Source organism: Oryzias latipes, chromosome 19 (genome assembly GCF_053564925.1).
Source record: "Oryzias latipes strain Hd-rR chromosome 19, Olatipes_Hd-rR_3.1".
Taxonomy (NCBI): domain Eukaryota; kingdom Metazoa; phylum Chordata; class Actinopteri; order Beloniformes; family Adrianichthyidae; genus Oryzias; species Oryzias latipes.
This window is the reverse complement of record NC_136255.1, coordinates 4,879,841-4,895,133: the sequence shown is the minus strand read 5'-3', so window position 1 is coordinate 4,895,133 and position 15,293 is coordinate 4,879,841. Positions and strand designations below refer to the sequence as shown.

General features: G+C 41.1%; 1 protein-coding gene across 1 annotated transcript in view; it reads left to right on the top strand.

The window, feature by feature from the left end:
* gas7b (growth arrest-specific 7b) overlaps nucleotides 1–15,293 on the top strand; it is a 62,071-nt gene that overhangs the window by 14,646 nt on the left and 32,132 nt on the right. Inside the window, exon 2 of the mRNA XM_023949096.2 lies at nucleotides 8,355–8,472. Coding sequence (XP_023804864.1) covers nucleotides 8,355–8,472 — 118 coding nt within the window. The remainder of the gene's footprint in view (nucleotides 1–8,354; nucleotides 8,473–15,293) is intronic.

Genomic DNA, 15,293 nt, shown 5'->3' with positions numbered 1-15,293 from the left:
TCTGCACAAAAAAACGTTTTTTCTTCTTATTTTTATCAGTACAAAGACTCACAAAACCTTATGGCTGTAAAAATCTGTCTAGGCTATACTACTAAATACACTGGGCCCAAACTATTTTACTTCACCCAGGTCCCGCAGTGGGCCAAACATTTTGACTGGAGTTAGAGTCTGCTGGTGAAAAATGGGCAACCCTGGACGGGACATGCAGGTGGGGCACATGAAATATTAAGGTCATAGGCCGCTCTGTGAACCTGTAGAGTGAAAATAGTCATAGCCTCATGGCTACATGTACGTATCGACTGTGTATCTCATCTACAATGCATGGCAGACCTGGTTGACGTTTAGAGATCTGGTTTATTGATTTTGAAGAGTTCTACAAAAGTTTCGGTAATCTCGTCTCCATGTCTGGGTTCATAAATCATTCAGTGACTTTCTGTTATTATCTTTATCTCACTGTCTTCATACAAATAAGAAAAATATCATAAAGTTCAGGAGGCGAACAATCAGATTCTACTCTATGTTGGCTTTGGACTCCACCCACTGATCGCATCACCAACACAGACCAAAGCGGAGTTTCCTTCAAATTCTTCGCCAAAGTTCCGATATTTGAGCTTGCATGGCCCGGCCAAATATTCTCTGCTTATCAAAACGCGCTTCATAGGCCTACACAATAAATAACACATTTATTATCGCGATATCAAGCTGCATATCGCAAAAGTCGGTGAAAATTGCGATAAATGATAACCTTAAATGTGTTAAAACAATCGTATGCATCGCAAGTTATATCGTCATCGCAATGTTGATCACCAATATCGCAACTTGCGAGTTTTCCTCATACCATGCAGTCCAACTGCTGCAGTGCACTCAAAGCTCAAAACACGCTCCAGGACCTCTGATCATACCTGTACATTGAATTAACATTAGGACTGGACGCCCCTGCCGCGTGAATCCCACTCGATGTGACTGCAGCTCTACACAATATGTATGGGTAAAGTCAGGGTAAAGTAGATGAGACGCAGGCGTGTCCCCAAACTGTGCAAGGTGCCTGTTAGTGCTGTTCATGTGACGGACAGAAAGGAGCCATTACAACTTGGATTTTCTTTACACAAGCCAAGGTAAAGCAAAAAATGTCAAGCTGATTTTTGCCACCAGACTATATTTATGCTTAATCTTGGTGTAAAATTGGGCGTGGTTGGTTGTCTGTCTCTGAGTAGTCCTGCAACGGACTAGTGAGCTGTCCGGGTTGTACCCCTCCTTCACCTGACAGTAGCTGGGTAGGCTTAAGCATCCCTGTCATACTGAGCAGGAGTAAGCAGGTTTAAATCATGAATGAATGGATCAAATCAAATCAGTTTATTTGTAAAGCACTTTTACAACACAAGGTACTCAAAGTGCTTTACATGATGAAATTTAAAAACAAAAGAACAAGACAAACAAATATGTAATTAAAAACCGGCACAATGCCCCCAACCCCCCCCCCCCCCCCCCCCCACACACACACACACACACACATATACTCACTCGCTGTGATAAAAGACACCTTCTGACACCAGGCTTTCAATATTTATTGAAGGAACTAGAATATTTAGTACCTCCAGGTTTTGGTCAGATCCGGGTAGGAAACATCGTGGCTTGATTCAAGTTATAAGTTGTTCAAGAAATGAAGTTTGATTGATTGAAAGTGGACAGAATATTCTTGATTAAAGGAGTAATAAACCACTGAAAGGAGGCTGAGGTTAGAGCTGCCGGCCTGCAGGCTTAGAGGAACTGTCAGCTGATGTGAGACCTAAGGTCATATGGAAGTCGGCGTTTTGTGGTGCCCCCTGAAGGCAGAGGTTAAAAGAAAAAGAAGAATGTCAGTTTGTTTGAACTCAAGAGGTTTTAGAGGCTGAATCATAGAAGTTTTCAGACTTTAAACCAACAAATGAGACGTTTTTGCAAAACTGACTCGCGGTTCTTATCGTGGATCCTCTAGGTCTTTTCAGCAGTCAGGGGATTCTGAGTCACCCAGAGGCCCAGTCTGTTGAAACTCTGGAGCTCTGAGCTGCTGATGAAAATGAGTGGGTGGCTAGATTTTTCAAAAAAATCCTGTGACATGTGGTGACTCACCCTTCCAGGACAACCTGTGTGGTCAGAGTTCAGCTGACGGGCCATGTGTCACACATTCTCACTAAGGGATGCTCATCACAGCTCATCTCTTAAAGCATCTCACCTTATTCGACGGCCTCTGCGGGCTTTGAACTGTGAAATGTTTGGAGTTCTATTGTGAGTTTTCCTTGCTTCCATAAATCTGTTAAACACCGAAATCAAATGAGTGGGAAAGTCCCTTTGGGATAAAATCTTTTCATTGGGATTCGGTGCTGTTCCTGTGCAGGTGAACCGTTCCCCCGCTGACCCCAGACTCAGGCCTGTTGTTTACATGAAAGCTTTATTGAGAGAATTTAACAAATGCTTGGTTTTCCAGGCAGGAAGCCAGAGCCACTGTAACACAGAGACCATGAAGTATTTTGTTTTCCATAAGAAGAAGCGGTTTGTGTCCCGGGATGTGTGGGAAATGTCTCCCGTTTGAGGAAGAAATGCTGGGATCTGTTTGTTATTCTTCAGAGATCATAAACTATTTAACGTCATAAAAAAGTTTGAAGGCAGTTTTGTGCATCTCTATGAAAGGATTTTACTTAACAGAAGTTTTTCTAATTTGTTTTGTTTTCGATGTCCTTTCATTTTTTGTGTTCCAAACTTGGGCAGTTAGTGAAGAACGAACTTTTAAAATTAACTCTACATCTTTGTGACATTTCTCTGGAATTTTTAATAACATTTTAGGTATTATTTTATTCCTTTAATGCATTTTTTAAAGACATTTAAAATATGCATTAAAGGAATAAAGTAAAACCTGCATAGACATTCTGATTTTTAAAACCAGGGGCTGCATGGTGCTTCACTCTTGCCTCACAGCGAGAAGGCTCTGGTTCAAATCCCAGCTGGTTCCGTCCCGTGTTTGCATGTTGTCTTCTTTTTTGCATGTGTGGGCACTCTGGATTCCTCCTGCAGTCCATAAACAGGCTTCATGGGTTAATTGGTGTCTCTAAATTGCCCCTGGGTGTGCATGTGAGTGTGTGGCCTTGCAGCAAATTGGCCACCTTCAGGGTGAACCCCACCTTCACCCAGCAGTAACTTGGTTGGCCCTAGCAACCCTTTGACCCCGAAATGGATTGAACAGATGAAGATGGATGGATTGACGGATTGACTTTCTAGGACCTGGACCAATAACTAAAAAAAGATTATATATATATATTAAACATCACTTTGTTTAGAGTTTAGAGCTCCTGGACCCTCAAGGTGGAAAAAATCAATTATGTTCACTGAAAGTGACGGGGCGGTTATACTGACCTTCCAACCAGAATTTGGGTGCAAACCCCATTAAGTGCCATCATTGTGATTATGAACTCACCCAAAAGATGACTATCACGACTAAATTGAACTCCAGCCAACCCCAATGTCAATCACAATAGCTAAGAGAAAACTGAAAGAAGCATAGAATGGATCATGAGCAATGTAGAGAAGGGCATTGGTAGAGGAGGCAAATCCTAACGCCTGGTCAACAGAACATTGCTTTGCAGGTATTAAGAAGCCAACTCATTGGCAAGAACAAAACCTGGATAATAAACTGTTCTGCACGGCAGTGATCGGAGTCTGTGCAGGAATAATAAGACGGTCAAAGGAAGAAACAGACCAAATATGTTAAGGCATGTATGCTCCATACCATACATGGAGGATTCCAGCATCCTGAGACTGTATACGAGCTGTAAGAAAGGAGGTCGAGGGCTAGTGAGCGTGGAAGCCACTATCCAGGATGAAACATCCAAGATCCACAAACACATCAAGCACAAGGCCCCAACTGTCAGTGTGCTCAGCCAACGCTTCAGGCAGTTTGAATGCTTCTAAAGGTTGGACAAACCAAAAGTTACATTTATGTTTTGTCTCATGTATTATTACCCGAGTCCACAGAGGACAAAGGACCATATTTGAAAGGGTTTTTATTATTACCATCATCTTTTACAACCTTTGGGCTAAATTTGACAAGCGGATGTAAAATCCAGAGAACCATGTCAGCAGTGACTGATGAGAGAGTGGAAGGGCCTCTGGAGGGCGGGGCCAGCGCGTTGCGAGGGGCGTTTAACGATGCTCACACCTTTGATTTCCTTTTTCTTTATGGTCAAGAAATGTTGTAACTGATTATCAGAGACCTCATGTATGTGATAGTTACTGATTGTATTAAACATCTAAACTGAAGGAGTGTATTTCTGCTGCATGTGAGTGGAAGATCAGCCACAGAAAAACTTGGACATTTTCCGGATGATCACTGAAATGACCCAGAACTGAACATACAGACGTAATCTGATAGTTTTTGTAGTTAAACCTTAGTGTCGTCTGTTGCTTTAATGATCGTTGACATTTCACCAAATATCCAGGTTCAGCTTCAGAGGAGCGGGGAGGATACTGGCGAGGGTGGCGCTCTGAGACGGCACTTGCTGTTGCAGTCAGTCCTCAGACATTGCAGGCTGGAACAAGCTGCTCTCTGAGCGCGCACGCAGAAGGCCGGTTTCAGTGAACCATGTGGAACCGTGCATTATTTATTGTTTCATATGTTGCAACAATCCGGATCCCCGATCTGCCCTCGTTTCCACTACAAGCTCGTCCCTCTTTTGACCCAAGGATGAAAGTTTTTTCTTTCCTCCCGCAAATTGGAATGTTTTTTTCTGTCCAATTTGGCGTGTCATCCGTGTTTTTCCATGCTCAGACAGCCCACGCGCCTTTGTTTTTGCCTTTTTCTGGAAGCCATATCTGTAAATCCAGACAAGAACAAGACAGAGCTATCTCTGTTCCGATAACAAACACGAGCAAACGACAGATAAGGCCAGCAGGGAGACAACGAAAGCCGAAACCTCGTCCCTGCTCTGGATCAATGGTTGACCTGTTCTCACCAAATGGATGCAGGGATTCACAAATCTGTATTACATTTTTATAAAGCTAAAGGTAGAAAAGTGTCTGAATTTCATTACAAGTCATTCTTAATTGGACTAAAAGACACTTTTGGGTCAGACAATAAACATCAAACATAGGATTGTGTTGGTCTTTTGAGTACACACCCACACAAACAATTCCTGTCTGTAAAAGAAAACAGATTCTTAGCAGTAGAGTTGTAGTCTGTGTGGATTTCAGCTCCACTGTTAAGGCATTTGAATCTGAATTGTCAGGATATACAGCTGAGTACCTTTGACCTTTGTCACATTCATCCATATGAGGGTTGACCCATACGGGTTTTGTGGGTTGTCCAGGCCCATGGAGGGCCGTAGAGAGGAGACGCCACATCTTAAGGGAAGCACAGGTGTGTCTTCCAGTTCCCTTGAATTTTGAATGGTAATCTCAAGGGATATCATGGGGGGGGGAAGCGCAATTGTTGTGCGTGTGGTAAATGTATCGAGAAGTTTTTGTGCATTTAATATAAGTTACATGCACAGGGTTCCCTTACGCCAAAGTAAGGGAACTGAAAGATAGTAGTAAAGTGCGTGTACTGGCCCCTTTCAAACCCCGACGCGTATGGTACAGGCATGGGGTGTGTGCACGTGATGCGTAAGTTCTCACACAACCTACCCTCTGATTGGCTCATGTTCTAATATCTCGTATATCTCAATATCATTTATCACGTCAACAACACTAACAAACTCGCTAACAGTACGCAGGATTTGGGGGTCGCTCGCAGCATGGCTGCTGGTAAAATGTGCATGAACATTTTTACACTATGGGCTTGCCGAGTCCTCTATGACCTTGATATTTCGCCTGCAGACAGCTTTTATCTAGCCGTAAGGGCAGTTGTGACTAGGGGTAAGTGTTCTGATTGGGGTACATTTAGGTGAAATACAGTAGCACATAGAGATATTTTGAAGGGATTTCTTTGCTGTTCTGCAAAACAGGAAAAAACATTCAGGCAAACTTTGGAAAGTTGCAGCGCGGAGCAAACAGAGCAGTTTTGGGTTGTCACTTTGAGTACACCTTGTAGTACAAAATATTCATCAAAGTACAATGTCTGCACTTTCCCAGGAAGACTTACTGTCTGCCTGATCGTGTTTTTGCAAACTAAAATAGCTCACCTGCATGAGGGACTTTAAGGAAACATCCATCTTCAGTACAAAGCTGCTTTTAGGTCTCCTCACAAACCCAGTGATACAACTGCTGTGAGCAGTTTTAAAAGCTAAAATCAGTCTTGTCAACAAAAAGGTTTAAATATCAGATGTTGGATCACACTCCAAACTTTTCTGGAAATATTAGCTTAATTGGGCAAAATGAACCTGCTTTACATCCATATTTTTTTTTCTGTGCCAGGTCTCTCCGGGTTTGGAAAAAGGCGTTTCACAGATACGTTCTCAGATTATTGTGTATTTTTTCACTGGAACAAAATTGTCAAAAAGCGTACCGATGCAAACTGTTGGGTCCTGTGATATTGATTAGTTTTTACTTTCTCTCTTTGAGGGTTTATTGGCCACAATCCAATCAAAAGAAATGCAATTAGAGCCGGAAAAAGAGATTCAAACTCTTCTGAATGGAAATTCAGAGTGAAATGATTGGAATACCTTTCACGATTTAGCTTTTGGTGCCTTTTTGGTGCCACAGCTTCACTGTGGTGAAGGCGGAAGTTTAACTTCTGCTTTTATAGGACAGACCAACAACAGTGTGGGTTTAAATCCACCATTGATTGCCGCTCAAACGAGACGATCAGTGTGTTGATGAAATACACGTTTTTGGAGGCTTTCCTCTCCTCGCATCATGCCAAGGTTTTGAATTTTTTATAGGGTTCAGACACTGAAACACTCGCTCCCACTGTCCTGACATGATTGTCTCCAAACGCCTCAGAGCATGCTCAGACTCCACAGTGCAGCTTTTCAAGCCTTAGGGCTTCAGTTGGTGACGTTTCATCCCAACAACTTTAGGGCTCATCAGTGGTTAGGAAGTGGGCATAAAAGCGACAAAAAACCACCCTTTAACATTTGGAATGTGTCTGTCATCGCTGCCTAGGGGGTCAAAAACCCATAAGGGCTTAGAAAATGTTTTTGGGGAGCCATCAGGTACTTTTAAGTAGAAAGTAATTAGTAAATAAATACTTAAAAACTTTTTGATGAGCATGAAGGTAAACATGTGAAATATCACTTGACAAATCCAGCATATAAACTGTAAGTTAAGTTAAAAAAAGTAAAATATTATTAAAATAATCATAGGGTTATGCAATGAAGATAGTCATCATTTAAAAAGATAATCACTCGTCTTTTGATCAGAGCAAAGTATGAATTTGTCTTTTATTTTGAAACTCACTGACACAGAAAGCAGAATTAAACAGTATTTTTTTTTTACATGCAGGATTTTCTCAACATTTTTAACTTTTTAGCAGCTTGACAAAATGTTTTTTTAATTTTTTTTATTGTATGATGCTGTACTTACTAGATTGTGGTGGGGACAGGAACTGAAAAGTTGCGGTCTTCTTTAGAGGTGGGATGCTTCACCCGTTCAAGAAGATTTCCTCCACATTGAGAAGAGCCGCTTTGGGCTGAAGGCTTTTTTTCTTCGTCACAAATACTCCTTTTCAGATCCTAATCTGGTTCTTTCTGATGCATTTCAGTCATTCAGCTTCTAGGACATGCATTTCCTTCAGGAGATTCTTGGTTACATCTTTGGTTTTGCTTTTTTGTGTGTTTTTTTAATTTTTATTTAAAAAAGGCTGTTTTTTAATGTGGTATAAACTTTATGGTCAAGACCTTCAGCAAATTTTTAGATAAAAAGATCATTCTTTATTGTTTTTAAAGCAATTTTTGGCAATGTTTACCATGATTTAGTTTTTGTTTTAATTCTAACTTTAACTTTAACTTTATTTAATTTTAACTGTAACTTTGAGATGTTTTTACATTTTAATTGATCATTTTTTTATCTTTTAAATGCCTGAAAATGCCTGTCTCAGGATTCCCAATAGTAGTTTAACTAATTTTTAGTTTTATTTTAACATTTAGTTTTCCATGCCTTTTTTTTTCTATTTGAAATTCAGGATTTTGTTCTTCTGTGTGTTGAGGATTTAAAGTTTTTGTTGCTTTTTTGTTCTTCCTCTGGACAAGGACATCCTTTGACTGAGAACAGTTTCTTTGTCGACTTACCAGGATCGATGGTATTGAATAATAATAATTTTCTGAAGAAGTGCGTTGGATTAGAGCTGGAATTCATGTGATGCTAAACAGCTGCAGTCATTTCATTATTCTGGCTCACTTTTGTAAAAACTCTATGATGACTAACATGACGTTTCCTCTGTAAAACAGAGGACGGCGTCTCTGGGTCAGCTTCCATCTGAGGACCTCAGAGAGCCTCTGCCTCCTCACTGGAGATGCTACATGTCCCCACAGGGGCGGAGATACTACGTCAACACCATCAACAACGGTAAGGAAAACACAAATGTGGTCCACTTTAGGGTCTCAGTATAAATAAAAGCATCAGTTTTTGTCTTTTTCTTTAGTTTCAAACGTTCATGTTTTTACTCACAAAACCATTTAAGATTTTTATTGCTGCATTTACACCTTTTTTATGGAAGCAGATTGCATTCAATTGAAACCTATAAAATAATTTTAGGAGTTTTTGTTTAACAAAGTTTTTTCTTTGAAATATTTGTTTTTTTGCTCTTTTTACAAAGTTTTTAGTGTTTTTCAAAGTTTTATTTTTATCGTCATTTTAACTGTAAGCCACGCTGTGTCCGTGTCAAGGATGAACATTTTTTTCTCTTGAAAAACAAAAATAATTTTGAAAATACTTAAAAATCTTTACCTCAAAAATGCATTTTTTTCATTATTTATTTGTAAGCCATACATTTCCATACTTTTGACTATAAAGTTGTTGTTTTTTTAAACAGCTTTTAAAGGAAAAAAAATCTGTTACCATTTTTGGAGAACAGTAATGTGCTCTAAAAACGTCCTGGAACCTCATAAGGATCCAAAATTCTCATTGTGTTCTGCTGGTGGTTCTGTTGGTCCAGTGGAGACGTTGCAGGTCAAAGTTACCAACCACTCTCTTGTGTTTGCATCATGTGACCAGAACATGCTTGAAGTCTTTGCAGCTGGAGAATCTTGTTTAATCCTATTGAGATAATTTAGCAAATGCAATGAAGTGTTCAGCCAAACGTCACAGAATCTTTGTCCAGATGGATCCATTTTGTAAACTCTGTGTTGGTCTGTTGAACTTTGAGCTCACCTGGAAATGCAGTTAGTTTAAATTTAGCAAGAAGGTTGATTTCTTTTCAGCTGTTTTACAAAAAAATAATAATAATTTTGAATTATACATTTCGTCTTTAGGTTTCCAAAAATAAAAATAAATCAGTCCAGTTTTTGAAAAGTTAGTTTGATTCGATTATCTGTCAGCTGCTTCCCATATTCCTTCTGACTTAAGGCATTACAAACCTGGACATTATCCGGTTTGAAACCCTCAACCTTCTGACAGCCCACTGCACTTCTCTGAAAAGAATGCTTTCAGAGCTCCTCCTACCCGTTCACCAGGTTAACTAAAATCGCCAATGGAGCCGTATTTTTAGCAGAAAGGATCTTGGGTTCATGTTGTGTAATCCAGTCAGAGATAAGACCCGAGACGGCTGACATCAGGGCCTGGAGGGCCTGCTGCTGCTGCTGCTGCTGCTGCTGCTGCCGCTGCTGCTGCTGCTGCCGCTGCTGCTGCTGCTGCCGCTGCTGCTGCTGCTGCTGCCGCTGCTGGTGCCGCTGCTGGTGCCAGGTTTCTTTGGACAATCAGCCCTCAGTGTCTTTCTGAAGCGCACACACATGATGTTGAAGGCTCATGAGTGACTTCATTGTGAAGCAAAGCTGCTAAGCCAAGAGTGTGTTTTTGTTCTCCAGTGTCTGAAACGTTGCTCCAGTATTAGGTCATCTTCCGTCCTACAGGATTCATCCGAGTTTGTTTCCATCAGAAAATCTATTTTGTTTGGGTGGTGTCAGAGCCCAACATGAGAATTAAAAATAGCGGGTTTCTGTTTTCCCTGCATGCACTTCACTTCAGGGTAGAGGCACACGGACTTTTCAAAAGACTAGAACTCTAAAGAGGGCATAGGTGAAATAGGGGCTGTCCTTTTGGAGGATAAAACAATTTATCAACTATCAATTTATTAATATCAAATCTATCAATATCTGTCAGTATTAATCTATTTTACCAATCTCATTATCAACAAAACATGTTGAGAGTTTACATGACTTTTTCATCCTTTTTTTATAGTCTGGTCAGACTATTGACGGTATATGAGAACTGGACTGAGTGAGCCCCTCCCCCCTGGTGTTCCAAACAGGAAGTACCTACCACCTCCAAGAGCCCAAAATCCCATAAACTTCTATAGAACAATAAACAGCTCTTTCATTCTATTATTCAGAAGAACCATTCTTGGTTTGCTACCTTTTCTCAACATGTCCTTGTTAATCCTAAATCTTATTCATTTTTACCCAATCAGGGGCCTCCTGGCTCCCTCGTCCAACGTTCAAAACGTTTTGACAGATTTCAATTGGTGGGGGTAATTACTGCTGACTGACATGGTCTGCTTCCAACATGGCTCCGTCCATATCACAAAAATGGCGACTGTATTTATCTCATTTTGTTGGAACCGGACGTAACCCGTTTACTTTGGGTGACGTCTAGGGACGCGTCAATTTACTTTCCTCATGATTGGGTTCAAAACTGGATCTTTGGGGCCAATTTTGTTTTAATTCAAAGCGATTTTGAGAAGTACATGGTGCTCTGTCAGAATGTTTGGTTGGGTAATATTGAGGACGTAATGCGGCTAATGTGTAGCACTGTCAAAAAGTGTTCTTTTTTATGTGTTACAAGGTTAGGAGTTACTGGTTTACATGGCTAACGTGTAACGTGTCACAAAAAAGTTCTAGAGTTACTGTGAACAGGTTAATAAAGACTCACTGACTTTTGTCTTACTGAATGCCCCTTACAGTTCCGTGCCCCTCATATACGACATAAGTTTAAAAGCATTCAATGACGAGCGTCTTATAATGCAGAACATACGGTACCTTAGTATGTACTTGAAGGCAAAAGCATAAGTGAAATGTTTGGGAGATAAATTCAGGTGTCATGGGGTTAAGAAGGACTTTCTAGTTGGTTCTCCTGTCCAAATTGGGCTATTTCCAATGTGAACGACAATGCGGAGCAGGAAAAATCCCCATACCACTCACCCGTTTTAGGGACAACCAGTTATGTCCCTCAATGTGAAGTAGATGGGGGGGTACGCAGAGACTGGGGGGTGGGGTGGGTGGAAGACACTCCAAGACTTTACATGACTTTACATCACTATTTACCCATTCCCAATCAAAACTGAAATCATTTCTTGTTTTTATATCGTTCGTTCTCTGATCTGAGCGCCCCCCCCCCCCCCCCCCCATGCTCCCATTCTCTAGGGTTGTCTTCAGAAGCCATCACAATTCGTGTCAAGCTGTCCATCAACCTCCCAAACAGTTGGTTGCTTAAAGTCGGTCCCTGATGTGTCCCACCCCCACCTTTAGATGATGTGGCACTTCTGCGCTGCCTCTCTTCTTCTAGTAGTTGCTTCACACACAGTACTTCTCTGCCACATATGACTTCCTCAAACAGCTGACTTCCTCTCTTGGCATGTGGTCACGTGTGTCATCCTGTTTATGCCCCGCTGCTTCCTCTGAGCCAACATTGCTTCAGTGGTTCTTTGTTCTGAAGCTCTTTGATCGATAACTCAACATCTTCCCTGCACATCACTTTGGTTATTAAAGTCAGCATTAAGACTTGGAACAATGGAAGACCATTGGTATAAAAACCACTTCCCTTATAAGGAGATATCTCCAGTTCTTCAGTTTTGTCTGGACCTCAAACCAATGAATTCCTTTTCAGGCTCCTTAGTAGGGGTGTAACAATGAATCGGGGTAAACAATTGATATTCAGATGATCCAACCAGATGAATCTGTCCGATGTACGTTTTTACTCAAATCAACCTAAACCGTTTAATAATCATTTAAAAATGAAATAAATTGATTGTATCGATACTGGAAAATACCATTTGGATTGAAGCAGGGTACGGTAGGTTTATTTTACTATATGGTAAAAACGACCAAGTGGATCACATCACTGATTCACACTGGTTGAATTTCTGGCTAAAGATGTTCCGCATCGATTTTTGGTCACTGAATCGGATCGTTTGAAATGAACCAATATTGACCATTAATCGGATCAGCGACCACAAATTTTTATTATGACTCACACTGTTGTTAAAACAAATCGCTACACCCCAACTCCTTAGAATCCTCCGCATCTACCGGTACTTTCTGTTGCTCCCACTGTATCTTTACCAACATGTTGTTGAATCTTTTCAAAGACGACTCTCCAGGAACCTCATTCCAAAGGTTTTTAACATGTGAGGATTGGGAGCTTTGGTTGAATTTTTGTCAGTTGTGTTGTGGTTTTGGTCATGTTTTTTGTGTTTTGTCCCTCAGTCCCACCGGTTTCAGGTTTGTCATGATTCCCAGCTGTTAAGTGTCAGGTTTTCAGTGCTTCCTTGTCACCTCATCTGCTCTTCTCTGCTTTGTCACACATTTGTTTCTCCTAGGGTTTTGTCATAATTCAGTTTATTTTTAAAATGTTTTTAAGTTTCTGCTAACAAGCCTGGCCCCCCTGCATTTTGGGTCCTACACCAATGGTTCCCGACAGAACGGCTATACCTGAAATTCTAGCCGAATCTGAATTCTGCCCCTACCCAGACAGCTTCTCCCTTCCCCCTCCAATTGAAGGGCGATTGTGATGGGTAGGGTTGTCCGAAATGGTTTTTTATAAGGACTAACCCTCATGGTGGAGGGATGCAGAGCCCTCCGCGCAGAAGGAACACTTTTTTAAATGTGGGTGTGCACTGAAGCACAGAAGTTTACATTTAGCTTCAAGGAATGACTTTTGGTTTTACCATGAAGTTATAAAACCGATGTTTTTTTTTGCATTTCCCAGCGCGTAGCTGACTGACGACTATTGATGACGTCATCCAGTGGGAGTAACGTCAGAATTAGGAGACACTATTTTTCCATAACTCTCCGTTTGGACGGTTAAAAGTAGGGGTAGGGAGAAGCCGTAGGGGTAGGGTTCGACCTCTGTGTTCACCCAAAGCCCAGAAATGTTGAGATGTTTTGTCTGGATGTGAGCTGCTCAGCAGAACTCGTCAGACCCTTACTTTACACCATAAAAACTAGAAAAACAAAACTTAAAAATGATTAAAGATGAGAGAGAAAATGGCCGAAATCATGTATTGTATAATCGGACACAGTAGGTGTGAAGAGCGTAGGGTTTTACAGCGGAAGCTCAGTGGTCCTGTTTTCATGTGTCTTTGGTTCGGAGCTGCCATGAAAGAGCGCCCCGTTATTTCCAAGGGAACGTGATTACGGTTTCCTATGAGCCGACATCAGCAGCCTGGTGAAGAAAGACACCGTTGCCATGGAGTTGTGAAATGTGCCTCTAAGGGCATGGAAAAACCAGCAGGGCACATTTTTTGTGTCTTTTCTGCAGAATGACAAGATGAGTCATAACCCACACTCCTCCAAAATAAAACCCATCTGATAACATCTCCGCCGATGCTCATCACCTCCCTGCCTTTCGCCACCGGACTTTTTCTTAGTTCATGCCGAAGTTCAGACAGATTAGCATCCTGTGTTTTACTTTCATGGGGTTTGGTGTTGCCATGGTGACAGTGGGTGCGTGGGTGAGGGCTGTGTGTACTCGGTTTGTGGGTTTCTCTTTGTAGCGTTCGCTTCATGAGCTGCACAGACCTTTTGGTTTGTCCCGTTTCCCTTTGAAACTTTGACCGCATTGATCGGCTTCGTGATGATTTTTAGAAAGTATATTTAGGTTCTTGAAAGTTCAGGAACTCTGCATGAATGCATGTCTTATTAATTAGTAATTGATGCTCGTTATGCATAATTAGCTGACACAGGAGCTGCATTTATGATGTGTAATCATAATAAATCATGTTTAAAAGACCACTTTTACAACAGATCACATGATGATGGGAGTGGGACCTCAACATGTGTCGTTGACACAAACACCTCACATCTGCATCTGTCAGCTCTGAACTTTGACCGGAGGATTTCAAATTTCCTTTGTCTTTAGTCCATCAACGATTTTTCCTGATGTGCTGCTGCATGTTCCACTTCATCAAGACTTCCTTGTTATTCATTTGGGAATTTTTAGGCCCACACATGGAGTTATAGCCAACTCGATAACACCAGAGAGTTCTGAGCCCAAATACTGATCCCTCCACCGCCGTGCCTTTGACTTGATTTTTTCTTAAAAACTCTGAACGGTCTCGTATTGTTGTTAAAATCAGGATGTGAGAACAGTTTCTATCAAAAAGATTACATTAGGGTCAATAATCCAGGAGTCTTGTTGGGTTTTTGATGCAGTTTTCCAAACTTCAGTCGTCCTCGCTTGGTTTTTCTTGAGTTAACTTTCTCTAACAAACTGTGATTGTGGGAATTGGCTGCAGGGTCTCTGCTTAACTGCTGCACAGTTCCTCATCCACACAAAATCCCAGAAATTTGAATCCATACCAAAAGACCGATAACTGAGCGCTCTGATTCACATCTCTGCTAAAAGAATCTTTTATGAACATAGAATATTGTGCAAAAATGAACACTTTGAATTCAGTTGTCAGGAAGGAGTGATTTTTTTTTTAAATTAGCTGTTTTTTTTTATTTCTGCTGTCATTTCTGTTTGTGATGGATGTGTTTTTTACAGCAGGTATGTGAGCCTAAAACAAAACGGTCAGGCTTTTGGCCTAAGGGCAGTTTTTCAGAACTACGGCTTTACTTTCATTGTTCAGAATCCATCGCCAATTTCTGTCCAGCGTTTGTTTGTCCGTGTAAAAATCTTCATGTGTTCTGACACCAAAGAAACGTTAAGAATCTAATTTCCGCCTGATGAAAGATTGATTTCCTTTTGTACATCCTTTACAATCGTTTGGACCTGTGTAAACCTCGACAATTCCACAAATATGGAGCAGACCTCAAACACTTTTGTCATTTAGTGAAAACAACTTGTTCAGTTCAGCTCTCATCTGCCACAGACGAGCAGTCTTCCTCCTCCTCTTCCTCCTTCTGCTGCTCCATCAGTGTTCTCATAAGCTTCATCTCCCAGGATTCAGTCCAATGCTTCGTTCGTCTGATAAAACCGAAGAACGCCATCAGACATTTGCATTTCTGTTC